This window comes from Sapajus apella, unplaced genomic scaffold (genome assembly GCF_009761245.1).
Source record: "Sapajus apella isolate SASKATOON/1434 unplaced genomic scaffold, GSC_monkey_1.0 scaffold83, whole genome shotgun sequence".
NCBI lineage: Eukaryota > Metazoa > Chordata > Mammalia > Primates > Cebidae > Sapajus > Sapajus apella.
The window spans coordinates 2818865-2834517 of NW_022437023.1; the positions used below are offsets into that span (position 1 = coordinate 2818865).

The 15653-nt window shown below is 49.1% G+C and overlaps 1 protein-coding gene across 1 annotated transcript in view; it reads left to right on the plus strand.

Annotated features, from left to right (window-relative positions):
• The first annotated feature begins 935 nt into the window (after positions 1–935).
• LOC116533668 (probable E3 ubiquitin-protein ligase makorin-2) overlaps positions 936–15653 on the plus strand; it is a 17547-nt gene continuing 2829 nt past the window's right edge. Inside the window, exons 1-6 of the mRNA XM_032253525.1 lie at positions 936–1043; positions 9048–9176; positions 9356–9600; positions 13570–13664; positions 13830–13993; positions 14101–14211. Coding sequence (XP_032109416.1) covers positions 973–1043; positions 9048–9176; positions 9356–9600; positions 13570–13664; positions 13830–13993; positions 14101–14211 — 815 coding nt within the window. The 5' untranslated portion in view covers positions 936–972. The remainder of the gene's footprint in view (positions 1044–9047; positions 9177–9355; positions 9601–13569; positions 13665–13829; positions 13994–14100; positions 14212–15653) is intronic.

The window sequence follows — 15653 nt, forward strand, 5'->3', positions numbered from 1 at the left end:
GCAGGGAAGAGGCAGGCAGCATCTACTTGAGGAACTTGATTGAGAACGTATGGGAAGATGTGCTTAGGGACAGTCTCTACCAAACAGGTGTTTCCGCAGGCTTCCTGGGGGCAAGGACATAGGCTCAGGGTCACTCAGGGTTAGCCCCAAGCCACCTACTCTCAATATACCCAAAAAGAAGGCTCTGATGGGCTGACTTGCTCCAATCCAGTGTGGAGTGTCCTCACCACACAGCTTTGAGCAGCCCCCTCCTGGCTACCTCTCATTCTGGCCTTTGCGGCTCTTCTAATTTTTTGTGACTGGGTTAGCAAGCTGATTTCATTGGCAAATACAGGCCAGGCAACAGGGACTTTTTGTGGCAAGATTTCAGGCCTGGAGGCAGGACCCCAGAGCCTCCTGAATCTGTCCAGTACCGGCCAGTTTGGCTCAGCCTCCCTGTGCCCCCGTCCTGCTCACACCATCTCCCAGCCTGCTCTCTGATCTCTCCACCCGACCTTAGCTCCACAGGTGGGCCCACATAGCTCTGGAGGTGTAGGGAGGTTCCCAAGTGGCTTCCTCAGTCATAAATACCTTCGACAACACGTCGTGGCTTCCCAAGCCCCAGGACTCCCAGCCTCCCGGGTCCTTCGTCCTGGGTCCTAGGTCCTCCTGGCCCCCTCCCAAGTCACCCTGCCTTCCCAGATTGGGAAAGTCCTTAAACCATCCCCCATTTCCCTCCAGTAATTACCTAAACATCCTGGAGGGCCTTTATACCCACCCACAGCCCTGGAGCCTGAATTGGACACCCTGAGCCCCCAGCTCCCCAACCACATTGTCTGGGCCCTCCATCCCTCCCACCAGCACGACTAGGGCCATGGGAAGGGGCGGGCCTGGCTGTAAATCGCCTCCTCCCTTTGGCCCTGCCCCCAGAGGGTGGAATAAAGGAGCACTGGGGCAGCCCCCGACAGGTTCTCACTAAGGGCTGCAGCTGCGATGGACCCTGCAGGGCCAGATGGCAGTGGCCATGGTGGGGAGCTCAGCCGCCACTCCCAGAGGTCATGCAGGTAGGGGGCTGGGCCTCAGGGGAACACAGGGGAGGTGGGGAAAAATTATTCGAGTTTGGCCTGGCCTCTGGACGCCCAGCCTCTAAGAATTTGGCATGCATCTGGGAAGAAGCGGCTTCCTTGCCTCCTGCCCCAAAGTTGGAAGGGTCTGGAGATCATCTCTCACCCTCAGAGTCTAGAGGAGGAGACTGAGAGCAGAGAAGGGGAAAGACGTGCCAAGGCTGCCCAGGTGTGTCCGAGCCGGCTCAGGGTCTGACCATGCAGGGCGGGAATTCCCCACTGGCCTTTCTTTTTCTATCCAACAAAGGTTTCTCTTGCCTAGAACCACCACACAGCTCCATGCGGTTAGGATTTGGCCTTCTGGTCACCTTTGTAGCCCTAGCATGTAGCGTGGTGCCAGGTATTCTTAAATGTTTGCACGAAACATGCCGGGTTGAACGTTGCGCCGCTAGAGAGTGATGCCTTTGGTACACCAGTTTTGTAAAAGGGCATGCGAGCTCTTTGGTCTTTCATCAGACATTCATACCTGAGCACAAATTCATTTTGCAAACAGCTGAAAGAGATCAGTTCTCCAAAGAAAACTGACTTTGGGTAAAGGAGAGGTAATGTGGGCTTGGGTCTCACTGTGTCACGGTTTTCCCAGGCCAGAAAGGAAGCCATGTAGTAAGCGGGGAACTTGTGGGGGGAGGAGGATGTTTACCAAAGGAGGTTTGTTTGTTTTATTTTTTGAGACGGAGTCTTGCTCTGTCGCCCAGGTAGTGGCACAACATCAGCTCACTGCAGCCTTCTCCTCCCAGGTTCAAGGGATTCTCCAGCCCCAGCCTCCCGAGTGGCTGGGACTGTAGGCATGCACCACCACACCCAGCTAATTTTTGTATTTTTAGTTGATACGAGGTTTCACCATGTTGGCCAGGCTGGTCTGGAATTCCCAACCTCAGGTGAGCTAGCTGCCTCGGCCTCCTGAATGGCTGGGATTACAGGTGTGAGCCACCGCACCCAGCCCCTAAAGATTTTCAATTGTTCCTTCCTGAGGGGGACAGGAGGGTGTCAGCTCAGGGTAAATTTGGGCTCTCAGGTTGTAAAAACCCCGGTCGAGGGCTCATTTGGCAGCTCCACCTGGCCTCTCCCTTCGCCAACCATTCCCTTTTCCCAAACCCTCCCTTCACCTGCATGCAGTCCAGTCCCTAATCCTCAGGCTCACTGTTGAGGGACCGAGGCTCTGGGGTGAGCCCACCCCCTCTTTGGCTTCCCCAGTCACCGAGCCCTTTGGCTGCCTCCCCAGGCCGGCATGACTTGTCACCACTGACTGCTCTATCCCTACCCCTTGACCTGAGAACTTGGCCTGAGAGATTCTCCAGATCCAGCAGCCCTCACCCCTGACAAGTCAATCTTGGTTAATGAGAGAATTATTGGGCTGAGTGAGGACACCTGGGTTCTATAGTCTTCACTCTTGTTTGGAGTCTCAGGCCAGTTACTTACCCATCTAAGGGGATTTAAAAATGGAAGAATTACTCCTGACTTTTAAGGCTTGTGTTGAGGATCAAATGAACTAATTTCACATTCCCCCAAACAAAGTGTATTTTATTGGTATGTTAAGAGGTGTTTGGCTGGAGGGCCTAATCAAGTAATAAAAAGGACAAATTTAAGCAATGCTGGATTAAATCAAATTAAACCAGTTCCTTTGCAGGACTTATCAGAGCCTTTAATATGTTTACATACAATGAACACTATGCAATATGCCTCTAAGAAAATACAGAAAGAGGCCAGCCATGGTGACTCACTCCTGTAATCTCAGCACTTTGGGGACCTGAGGTGGGGGGATCACTTGAGCTCAGGAGTTCAAGACCAGCCTGGGCACCACAGTGAGACCCTAGCTCTGCAAAACATAAAGATAAAAAAATTAGCCAGGTGTGGTAGCATGGGCCTGTAGTCCCAGCTACTTGGGAGGCTGAGGAGGGAGGATTGCTTGAGTCCCAAGAGGTCAAGGCTGCAGTGAGGCAAGATTGCGCCATTGCACTCCAGCCTGGGTGTTGGAGTGAGACCCTCTCTCAAAAACAAAACAAAAAACAGAACAGTACCTGGATTATAGAAGGTGCTTGCATTTGGCCTTGGATCTCTCAGGCCACCTGCTTGGCCCTCTTCCAAGTGTACTTTGCTTCCTAAAAAAACCCCATATATATGTACACATACACACACACACACACACAGAGAGAGAGAGAGAGAGAGAGAAGGAAGAGTTTTTCTCTTTTTTAATTTTTTTTGAGACAGAGTTTCACTCTTGTTGCCCAGGCTGGAGTACAATGGCGTGATCTTGGCTCACCACAACCTCTGCCTCCTGCGTTCAAGCGATTCTCCTGCTTCACCCTCCCAAGTAGCTGGGACTACAGGCACATGCTACCATGCCTGGCTAATTTTGTATTTTTAGTAGAGATGGGGTTTCTCCATGTTAATCAGGCTGGTTTTGAACTCCCAACTTCAGGTGATCTGTCTGCCTCGGCCTCCCAAAGTGCTGAGATTACAGGCGTGAGCCACCGCTCCCAGCCTGAAGAGTTTTTCAATTTGATTTAATCATAAAGCCCCTACCTTCTATTTCTGTGGCTCATCGAATGGGCAGAGAGTCCCTCTGGATGTGCTGGGAGAGCTCTCAGCGGACTTTTTGGGCTAATGAAGGAGCTAGGGCGGTGGCCTCTGACAGTCCTCGAGGTCAGCCTCATTCGTGGCCTTTAGAAAAAGGCAAAGCTTTTCCAGCACATCCCCCATTGGTGGACAGTAGACATGCGGCCTGCAAGTCCCTTGCTCTGAGGGTTACTGGCTCCTTCCCTGTGAGATGAGAGGCTCCTCCTTTCAGGCTCACCTCTTTCACAGTGACTGTCACCTCCACCCACCCCTAAACCCCCACCCCCTAAGCCCCCCCTAACTTTGGCTATCACCCACTAATCTAATCCCCACTGCAACCCAGCCTCCTCCTGTCTGTTTCCCCGCATTCACCAGCCCAGGCATCTTCCAACATTTTTACTTGGAAACGTCCTAAAAGAAATTTGGAAAATTATATATACCCTCAACACTCTAAGTTATTTGATGGTTTTCATCATAAACATAAATGCTTGCAAAAGTTATAATATTTTCTTTTTTTGAGACAGTTTTCCTCTGTCACCCAGCCTGGAGTGAAGTGGTACAACCTCGGCCCACTGCAACCTCTGCCTCCCCGATTCAAGCAATTCTCCAGCCTCAGCCTCCTGAATAGCTGGGATCACATGCATGCACCACCATGCCTAATTAATTTTTTTATTTTTAGTAGAGACAGGTTTCACCATATTGGTCAGCCTGGTCTCGAACTCCTGACCTCAGGTGGTCCACTTGCCTTAGTCTCCCAAAGTGCTGGGATTACAGGTGTGAGCCACTGCACCCAGCCTATAACCTGATTTTTTTTTTTTTTTTTTTTTTTTTTTTTTTTGAGATGGAGTCTCCCTCTGTTGCCAGGCTGGAGTGCAGTGGCACCATCTCAGCTCACTGTAACCTCTGCCTCCAGGTTCAAGCGATTCTCCTGTCTCAGCCTCCCAAGTAGCTGGGATTACAGGCATGTACCACAATGTCCGGTCAATTTTGTATTTTTAGTAGAGATGGGGTTTCTCCATGTTGGGCAGGCTGGGCTCAAACTCCTGACCTCAAGATCCACCCACCTCGGCTTCCCAAGGTGATTACAGACATAAGCCACCATGCCCAGCCCAGGCTACTTATTTAGTGTCCTATCAATGAGCTTACTATGCGGATAACTCAGCAGAAATGGCTGGAAAGCAGGGTGGATTGAATACATTTGTTACTCTTATTTTTTATTTTCGAGACAGGGTCTCACTTTGTCACTCAGGCTGGAACACAGTGGCATGACCATAGCTCACTGCAATCTCAAAGTTCTGGGCCCAAGCTATACTCCTGCCTCAGCCTTCTGAGTGGCAGGGACTACAGGAACATGCCACCACACCTGACTAGTTTTTCCATTTTTCGTAGAGCCACTGTGCCTGGCCTATTGTTTTTTTTCTTTTTTTCCTCAGACTCTCGCTCTGTCACCCAGGCTGGAGTACAGTGGTGTGCTCTTGGCTCACTGCAGCCTCTGCCTCCCAGGTTTAAGCTATTCTCCTGCCTCAGCCTCTTATGTAGCTAGGACCACAAGTATGCGCCACCATGCCAGGCTAATTTTTTTGTATTTTTAGTAGAGACAGGGTTTCATGTTGGCCAGGCTGGTCTCAAACTCCTGACCTCAAGGGATCCGCCTGCCTCAGCCTCCCAAAGTGCTGAGATTATAGTTGCGAGCCACCGTGACTGTTGGCCTATTTTTAGTGATACATGAAAGCACTTGGAAATCTTGTTCACATAATAAGCGGATGGGAGTAAAAGATGCTTTGCTGTAGCAGTGACACTCAGTTCTTTGAATTTCTTCGGATAAATGCCACAAATTACATACTGCTGTGTTATCACAAATTACTGTTTAATGCTTACACCCCTGGCTCTCAGCAGCTCTTGTAAAAATAACAATTATTATTTTATTATAAGTATATGATTATGTAATGATATAATAATTTGTACTAGTGATGATTTTTTTTTTTTTTTTGAGAATGAGTCTCGCTTTGTCGCCCAGGCTGACATGCAGTGGTATGGTCTTGGCTCACTGCCACCTTCGCCTCCCAAGTTCAAGCGATTCTGTTGCCACAGCCTCCTGAGTAGCTGGGATTACAGGCACATGCCACCATGCCCAGCTAATTTTTGTATTTTTAGTAATGACAGGATTTTACCATGTGGGTCAGGCTGGTCTTGAACTCTAAACCTCGTGATCTGCCCACCTCGGCTTTCCCAAAGTGCTGGAATTACAGGTGTGAGCCACCGTGCCCGCCCACTAGTGATGATTATTACTAGCGCCTCCTTAAAGGCCTTTCCTGACCTCCCACCCTGCCATCCACTCTATCACTATTGACTGTTTCCATCGGAAATGTGCTATGATCTGCGTTAGTCTTGGTTATTTCCGCCTGTGTTGTAGGGCCTGGACTGGGGAAGGCAAATGAGATAAGTTGCATGGGTTGGATCCTGTCTTTATTCAAGAGTTTGTTTTTTTTTTTCTCTTTTTGAGACAGGGTCTTGCTCTGTCACCCAGACTGGAGTGCAGTGGCGCCACCTCAGCTCATTGCAGCCTTAACCTTTTGGACTCAAGTGATCCTCCCACCTCAGCTTCCTGAGTAGCTGGGACCACAGATGCACACCACTACGCCTGGCTAATATTTTGTGTTTATAGTATAGACAGGGTCTCGCCATGTTGGCCAGGCTGGTCTCGAACTCCTGAGCTTAAGCGATCCCAAGGTACTGGGATTACAGATGTGAGCCACTGTGCCTGGCCTGAAAGTTTCATATTTTGTTCATGGATATTTCTGCATTAATTTTGATCTTTTAAAATACTGCTCTAGGCCCGGTGTGGTGGCTCATGCCTGTAATCCCAGCACTTTGGGAGGCCGAAGCAGGTGGATCACAAGGCCAGGAGTTTGAGACCAGCCCGTCTAGATAAAAATACAAAAGTTAGCTGATCATGGTGGCTTGTGCCTATAATCCTAGCTACTCAGGAGGCTTAGGCAGGAAAATCACTTGAACCAGGTAGGTGGAGGTTGCAGTGAGCCAAGATCGCACCACTGCACTCCAGCCTGGGCGACAAGAGTGAAACTCCATCTCAAAATAAATAAACAAAATAAAATTATTGCTGTATAAAATACTGTTATCCCAAATGAAGTGCCCAGGGCAGGGACAGGGCCAGAGGCTACAATCTAGTCCATTGAGAGCAGGCAGGCCCAGCCCAAGCTGAGGGCCTGCCAGAGTGAGAGAGATAAAATACCGTTTCTCGCGCCGCCAGGCACAGTGGCTCATGCCTATAATCCCAGCACACCTGTAATCCCACCCACTCAGGCGGGCGGATCACCTGAGATTGGGAGTTTGAGACCAGCCTGACCAACATGGAGAAACCCCGTCTCTACTAAAAATACAAAATTAGCTGGGCATGGTGGTGGGTGCCTGTAATTTCAGCTACTCAGGAGGCTGAGGCAGGAGAATGGCTTGAACCCGGGAGGCGGAGGTTGCAGTGAGCCAATATCGTGCCATTGCACTCCAGCCTGGGCAACAAGAGTGAAACGTCGTCTCAAAAAAAAAAAAAAAATTATTTCTCTTGGTTACTTAGTTCTTTTGGCAGCCCCTGGAATTTCATGTCCAAGGCGAGTGTGTCTCTCAGTTGCCCTAGTCCTGGCTCTGGTTTCTTGGTTCTTGGCTGGAGTCATAGAGTTATCGTGCAGGGGCTCTACACACTGTTATAAACGAAGGACCATGTGACTGACAATCTGGCATCCTCACCAACAAGAGCGGGCCCTGTCACCGTCTCTCCTTTCCTGTGCCTGCTTCTCTGCTAGCACCTTGCACTTGGATACCTTGGAGAAGAGCTGTGAGCCACACTATGGCAGAGCCTCGGCTTGGGCTGGGCCAGCCTGCTCTCATGGGACTAGAATGCAGCCTGACAGCAACTGAGTTCCTCTCTACCTTGTACCTGTCCCAGACCCCCGGCCTAGGCCTGGACACTGCGGAGCTTCTTACTAAACAAATGCTTGCCCAGCTCATCCTCCCCTCACTTTCTCTACCTCTCACCTTGATTCCCCAGAGGAGGAGGGGAGGGGAAGTGATAAGAGAACTGCTGAGAACAGCTGTCATTTACCCAGGACTTGCTATGGGCCAGGGACTTTACAGACAGCGTCTTGTCTAAGTTTGACATCATCCGGTGAAGTGGATCTTACTATTATCCCCATTTAACAAATGAGAAATCTGAGGCATGGGAAAGTTAAGTGACTTGTCCAAGCTCACATAACCAAGTAGCAGTACCAGGCAGAACTGGCTATATAATTTGTGGGACCCAGTGCAAAATGAGAATGTGGGGCCTCTGTTAAAAAACCATTAATCCCAGCACTTTGGGAGGCCGAGGCGGGTGGATCATGAGATCAAGAGATCGAGACCATCCTGGTTAACAAGGTGAAACCCCGTCTCTACTAAAAATACAAAAATTAGCTGGGGATGGTGGTGCGTACCTGTAGTCCCAGCTACTCGGGAGGCTGAGGCAGGAGAATTGCTTGAACTCAGGAGGCGGAGGTTGCAGTGAGCCGAGATTGCACCATTGCACTCCAGCCGGGGTAACAAGAGCGAAACTCTATCTCAAAAAAATAAATATAAATAAAAATAAAAACTATTAATCATTTCAAGACCAGGACAGAAGAGCATTAATGCAAGAGTGCGTGATTGGATAGGTCCACACAGGTGAAGCCAGGCCTGGTGGTAGAATGTGAACCCAGAATTCTGACTCCAGAACTCACAATTCTATGTTTGGGGAACGTAATGGTAATGACTGTGATCACCGAGCACCTGCTATGTGGATTGTGCAAAATCTTAAAAACCATTGCAACAACTCAGCAGGGGCTAGGCATTGTTATCCCCCCTTTTTTTTTTTTGAAATGGAGTTTCGCTCTTATTGCCCAGACTGGAATGCAGTGGGGTGATCTTGGCTCACTGCAACCTCCACTTCCCAGGTTCAAATGATTCTCCTGCCTCACTCTCCCGAGTAGCTGGGATTACAGGCATGTGCTGCCATGCCAGGCTAATTTTTGTGTTTTTAGTAGGGACGGAGTTTTGCTATGTTGGTCAGACTGGTCTCGAACTCCTGACCTCAGGTGATCCACCTGCCTCGGCCTCCCAAAGTACTGGGATTACAAGTGTGAGCCACCATGCCCAGCCTATTACCCCACTTTTAAGAGTGAGGAAACAAAGCTTTAGAGAAGGTGAGTTATTCACCTGGTGTTCCCCAGGGTGGTCAAGATTTGAACACCACATGAATTCCAGAGCCTGTGTTCCTCTCCCTGTAGCAGACAGCCTCTGTCTACAAGGATCACAAAGGCAGGAACTAAAACAGGGCTGGGCATGACTCAGACACTCTCTTAGGAACTTTGTTTTCCCGGCCCGTCTCTGGGGGCCGAGGCATCGCTTTGCTCATGATGGAAAAGTGTCCCAGGTCTGCAAGTACTTTGAGGAAGACTTCTGCTTCCGTGGACATCGTGGAGATGGATGCAGGTAAGCCCCTCTTCTTCCCCTCTGGGGAGTGATGTTAGGGTGTGAAGAGATCGTCCCTTCACAAATCATGTGTCTTCCCAGAGCTGCTTCTCCCAACCCAGCTCCAACTTCTAGGCTGAGCTGGCTCTGAGCCCTGGAGGGCTGTTCCTGTCTCCTCACTCTCTTCTTCCCCACTACAGCTGTCAGTACCCAAAACTCCCCGACCCCCTGGAATGGGATCGCCGCCATTCGGAGCCCCATGTCACTCTGCCAGATCCCCACCTAGGACTGGCCCGCAGAGGATCCGAGCCCACCTACTTGCCCTCTGTGGCTGTGGGCTGGGGCTGGGCCAGGGCCTACTGGAGTGCAGAGCCTGGCCTGGAGGGGCTGGCCAGCAAGGATGAGGATGTTGGTGGCAGCTCCTGGAAGTCCCTGCCTTCATCATGTGAGTTATCAGGGGCACCGCAGGTGGGCACAAGTGGGAACTGAGACTAGGGTCCCTGCTCTGCCTCTGAGCAGGGTTTGTTTTCATCCATTCCCCTTCCTCTTCAAGATTCCCAGCTAGAGGGAAAGTTTCCGCTAGTTCTGTTGCTCTCTGTGTTCTAAAAGCAGAATCCATGGTGCCTATGCAGTCAAAGCCCCTAGTTCCAAATGCAGGCCCTTCCATCTAGTAGCTGTGTGATCTTGGCCAAGTCACTTAACCTCTCTGGCCTCGGTTTCCTCATCTACAAAACAGCATTGATAATAGTACTTAACTCACAGGGTCATTTTGGGAGTTAATATGCTTAGCACAGTACCTGGTACACAGCATGCACTAAATGTTAGTGGCTATTTATTTATTTATTTGAGATAGGGTCTCCCTCTGTCACCCAGGCTGGAGTACAGTGGTGTGATCTCAGCTCACTGCAATCTCCGCCTCCGGGGTTCAAGTGATTCTCCTGCCTCAGCCTCCTGAGTAGCTGGGATTACAGGCACATACCACCACAGGCTGGCTAATTTTTGTAGTTTTAGTAGAGACGGGGTTTTAACATATTGGTCAGGCTTGTCTCAAACTCCTGACCTCAGGTGATCCACCCACCACGGCCTCCCAAAGTGCTGGGATTACAGGCGTGAGCCACTGAGCCCAGCCTGGTTATTTTTTAAATTATTGCTCTAAATCAATGTTATTCAGAATATATAGAAATATAGTCACATATGTAATTTTTATAACAGCTTTATTGAAATATAATTCACAAATCAAAAAATCACCAATTTGAAGTATACAGTTCAGTGTGCTAATTCACAAAGTTATGCAAACATCACCACTATCTAATTTTAGAACATTTTTGTCATCTCATTCGCAGTCAGTTTCATCTACCCCCTCCCAGCCCCTGGTAACCACTAATCCACATTCTGTCTCTGTGGTTTGCCTGTTCTGAACTTTTCACATGAATGGAATCTTACAATATGTGGTCTTTTGTGTCTGGCTGCTTTCACTGAGTGTGATGTTTTCTAGATTCATCCATGTTGTAGCATGTATCAGTGCTTCATCCATTTTTATGGCCAAGTAATATTCCATTGTATAGGTATACTGCATTTAGTTCCTCCATTGATTTGTTGATGGACATTTGGGTTTTTGCTTCTTTTTTTTTTTTTAATCTATTCATTTGTTGATGGACATTTGAGTTTTTCCTTTTTTTATTTGTTGTTTTCTTCTTTTTTTAAATTAATTTTTTTTTCTTTTTTGAGATGGAGTTTCGCTCTTGCTACCCAGGCTGGAGTGCAATGGCGCAATCTCGGCTCACTGCAATCTCCGCCTCCTCCTGCCTCAGCCTCCCGAGTAGCTGGGACTACAGGCATGCACCACCATGCCCAGCTAATTTTTGTATTTTTAGTAGAGACGGGGTTTCACCATGTTGACCAGGATGGTCTCGATCTCTTGACCTCGTGATCCACCCGCCTCGGCCTCCCAAAGTGCTGGGATTATAGGTGTGAGCCACCGCGCCCGGCTTAAATTAATTTTTTTATAAAGATGGGATCTCGCTATGCTGCCCACTCTGTTTTTGAACTCCTGGGCTCAAGAACGCCTCCTGCCTCAGTCTCCCGAATTTTTTTCTGCTTTTTGGCTGTTGCGAACAATGCTCCTTTGAGCATTCATCTATGAGCTTTTGTGGACAAATATTTTCACTTCTCTTATTTATACATCTAGGAGTGGAATTGCTGGATTCCATGGCAATGCTTTAATATTTCAAGGAACTGCCAAATTGTTTTCCAAAGTGGCTGCACCATTTTACATTACACTTACATTTACATTTTTTTTAGTAGCCACATTTTAAAAAGTTAAAAGTAATGGGTGAAATTAATTTTAATAATATATTTAACCCAATACACCAATCATTGTGTCCAATATTACCAATGTTATCATTTTTTCATTTCAACATGATATGTCAATATGTAAAGTTATGAATGAGTCAGGCTTGGTGGCTTATGCCTGTAATCTCAGCAGTTTTGGAAGCTGAGGTGGGTGGATCACTTGAGTCCAGGAGTTTCAGACCAGCCTGGGCAATGTGACAAAACCCTATCTGTACAAAAAAGACAAAAATTGGCCAGGCATGGTGGCGTGTGAGTGTAGTGACAGTTACCTGGGAGGCTGAGGCAGGAGGATCACTCTAGCCTTGGCAACAGAACGAGACCCTGTCTCAAAAAAAAAAATTATTAATAAAATATTTTAGAGTCATTCTTTTTTTTTGAGACTAAATCTCGCTCTGTCACCAGGCTGGAGTGCGCTGGTGCAATCTCGGTTTGCTGCAACCTCCACCATCCGGGTTCAAGTGATTCTCCTGCCTCAGCCTCCTGAGTTGCTGGGATTACAGGCGTGTGCCGCCACGCCCAGCTAATTTTTGTATTTTTAGTAGACACAGGGTTTCACCAAGTTGGCCAGAACGGTCTCGATCTGTTGACCTCATGATCTGCCTGCCTCAGCCTCCCAATACGCTCTGTTTACAGTGTGAGGCACCACACCCGGCCCTAGAGTCTTTCTTTGTATTAAGTTTTAAAACTTAATACAAAGATCAAGATGGCAGGCAAGGGCATGAGCTATTTTCATAGTTCTTGTGTATTTTTTACTTATTTTTTATTTTTAAATTTTAAATTTTTTTTTTTTTTTTTTTTTTTTTGAGACAGAGTTTCACTCTTGTTGCCCACACTGGAGTGCAACGGTGTGATCTTGGCTCACCATAACCTCTGCCTCCCAGGTTCAAGCAATTCTCTAGCCTCAGCCTCCTGAGTAGCTAGGATTACAGGCATGTGCCACCACGCCCAGCTAATTTTGTATTTTTTTTTTTTTTTTGAGACGGAGTCTTGCTCTGTCGCCAGGCTGGAGTTCAGTGGTGCAGTCTCAGCTCACTGCAACCTCTGCTTCCTGGGTTCAAGCAATTCTTCTGCCTCAGCCTTTTGAGTAGCTGGGACCAGAGGCGTGTGCCAACACGCCCGGCTAATTTTTGTATTTTTAGTAGAGGTGGAGTTTCACCATGTTGGCCAGGATGGTCTTGATCTCTTGACCTTGTGATCCATCCACCTCAGCCTCCCAAAGTACTGGGATTACAGGTGTGAGCCACCGCGCCCTGCCTAATTTTGTATTTTTAGTAGAGATGGGGTTTTTCCAGGCTGGTCAGGCGGGTCTCAAACTCGCGACCTTAGGTGATCCGCCTTCCTTAGCCTCCCAAAGTGCTGGGATTACAAGCATGAGCCACTGCACCTGGCCTATTTTTTGTTTTTGATAGAAACAGAGTTTCACCATGTTGTCCAGACTGGTCTCCAACTCATGAGCTCAAGTGATCTACCCATCTTGGCCTCCCAAAGTTCTGGGGTTACAGGCATGAGCCACCATGCCTATCCCTGTTTTCTACTTATAGTAGGTGTCAACTCAGACTTGCTCCATTTCAGTTGCTCAAGAGCCACATGTGGCTCGTGGTTACTGTATTGGACAGGGCAGTTCTAAATGGCTATATGAAAGGCTTTTTTTTTTTTTTTTTTATGGAGTCTCACTTTGTTGACACACTGGAGTGATCTCAGCTCACTGCAACCTCTGCCTCCCGGGTTCAAGCAATTCTCCTGCCTCAGCCTTCCGAGTAGCTGGGATTACAGGCACTCACCACCACACCTGGGTAATTTTTGTATTTTTACTAGAGACAGGGCTTCACCATGTTGGCCAGGCTGCTCTCCAGCTCCTGACCTCAGGTGATCCACCCACCTCTGCCTCCCAAAGTGCTGAGATTATAGGTATGAGCCACTGAGCCTGGCCTATATGAGAGGCTTCTAATTCTGAGTGGACTCTAAGCCACTTGGGGGCAGGACTTGGGTTATCACAGAGCCTTGCATGCAGGAAGCACTCAGTGGGTGCCAGAGGAGTGAGTGGATACAGTTTTCCCAACAGCTGCTGACGGGGATCATGGCCACTCCCAGGAGTCTCTGCCGAAGTTCCACCTTGTACAAGAGCTCACGGCGCCACTTCAGAGCCTGGACCTTGAGGTGCGGCAGATAGTGGGTGAGGGGTGGTGACAGATGGCTTTCTGAGCCTCTAGGACACCCAGACCTGCTGGGAGAGAAGGGGCTGGGAGGGCTTGGTGGCCCTGGGGCTGAATGTGGGGGTGTGGGTGGAGTGTCTGACCCTGCCTGTGGCTGCCCTGGATGCAGGACAGTCAGAATGTGGTGTGTGGCATCTGCATGGACAAAGTGTGGGACAAGCCAGAGGCCCAGCGGGTCTTCGGCATCCTGCCCAACTGTAGCCACGCCCACTGCCTGGGCTGCCTGCGCACCTGGCGGAAGAACCGGCAGGATTTCCCACTGGATGTCATCAAGTCAGTGTGGTGGAGGGGCCGCCTGGCAGGGAGGGAGGGAAACGCCCCAGGGAGGAGGCCGGGGCCTGTGACTATTCTCCCACCTTCCACCTCACCCTACCCTGCAGGGCCTGTCCCCAGTGCCGTGTCCATTCCAGCTACATCATCCCCCACAAGTTCTGGGTGAGCAAAGGGGCTCAGAAGGAGCAACTCATCAGGAACTTCAAGGCTCGGACCAGGTGAGGCTGCAGAGGGAACGAGACTCAGGGTTAGGGAAGAGGAGAAGGTAGCCCCTGGTTCATTCTGGTTCAGCCATGGTTCCCAGCCAGTGAATCCCCCAAACCCTGAAGTTTAGAGTGACCAAGATGGCAGGCAAGGGCATGAACTATTTTCATGATTTTAGAAAGCCCAGTTAATAAGGCCAGACATGGTGGCTCACACCTATAATCCCAGCACTTTGGGGGGCCAAGGTGGGTAAATCACCTGAGGTCAGGAATTTGAGACCAGCCTGGCCAACATGGTGAAACCCATCTCTACTTAAAATGCAAAAATTAGCCGGGCGTGGTGGCACATACCTGTAATCCCAGCTACTTGGGAGGCTGAGACAGGAGAAGCATTTGAACCCTGAAGGCGGAGGTTGCAGTGAGCCAAGATCGTGCCATTGTACTCCAGCCTGGACAACAAGAGTAAAACTCTGCCCTCCCCCCTGCCCATAAAAGAAAGCCCAGTTGGTAAACGGGAAGAGGGCCAGCCTCAGTGGCTCAGACCTGTAATCTCAGCACTTGGGGAGGCCGAGGTGAGCGGATCACCTGAGGTTTGGGAGTTCGAGACCAGCCTGACCAACATGGTGAAACCCCATCTCTACTAAAAATACAAAAATTAGCCACGTGTGGTGGCGGGCGCCTGTAATCCCAGCTACTTGGGAGGCTGAGGCAGGAGTATTGCTTGAACCTGGGAGGCAGAAGCTGCAATGAGCTGAGATCGTGCTACTGCACTCCAGCCTGGGGGACAGAGTGAGACTCCATCTCAAAAAATAAAAATAAAAATAAACGGAGTGGGGTTGAGATAGCAGAAGGAACACCGGGGCCAATTTTCTTTTCTAACTTGGCTCAGAATCAACTCAGAGCAGCTCTGGTTCTCTGCACCATGAGGAGCCCTGCTTGGCTTTTATTTCCAATTTGTCATAAGGGCAGGAAAATAAACTGATATGAATCCATGTTATTTTCTTAGCTGCTCTTTGAAAACATGAGGTGGCTGAGAGGGGGCTGAAAGGCTGCCTTTGGAGATGGAGAAATGTTGGATAGGTCTGAATCTCTTGGGGAGGGTAAGCACTTACCCAAAATCTGGAATTAGCTACAATTCCAAGTTCCTAATTCAACCTTCCCACAGCGTTTACTACACTTGATCTATGCAAAGTGTATTTGGGTAAAGGGAGGGATAAAGAAGAAGGTCTTGTCTTCACCCAGGAGATAGTCAGCTGTGTTCTGGAGACATCTGTGAACGTTAATAGCTGCATTGACAAAATTACTGAAGGAAAAACGAACTCGAGTAAATCTTTTTTTTTTTTTTTTTTGGAGACGGAGTTTCGCTCTTGTTACCCAGGCTGGAGTGCAATGGCGCAATCTCGGCTCACCGCAACCTCCGCCTCCTGGGTTCAGGCAATTCTCCTGCCTCAGCCTCC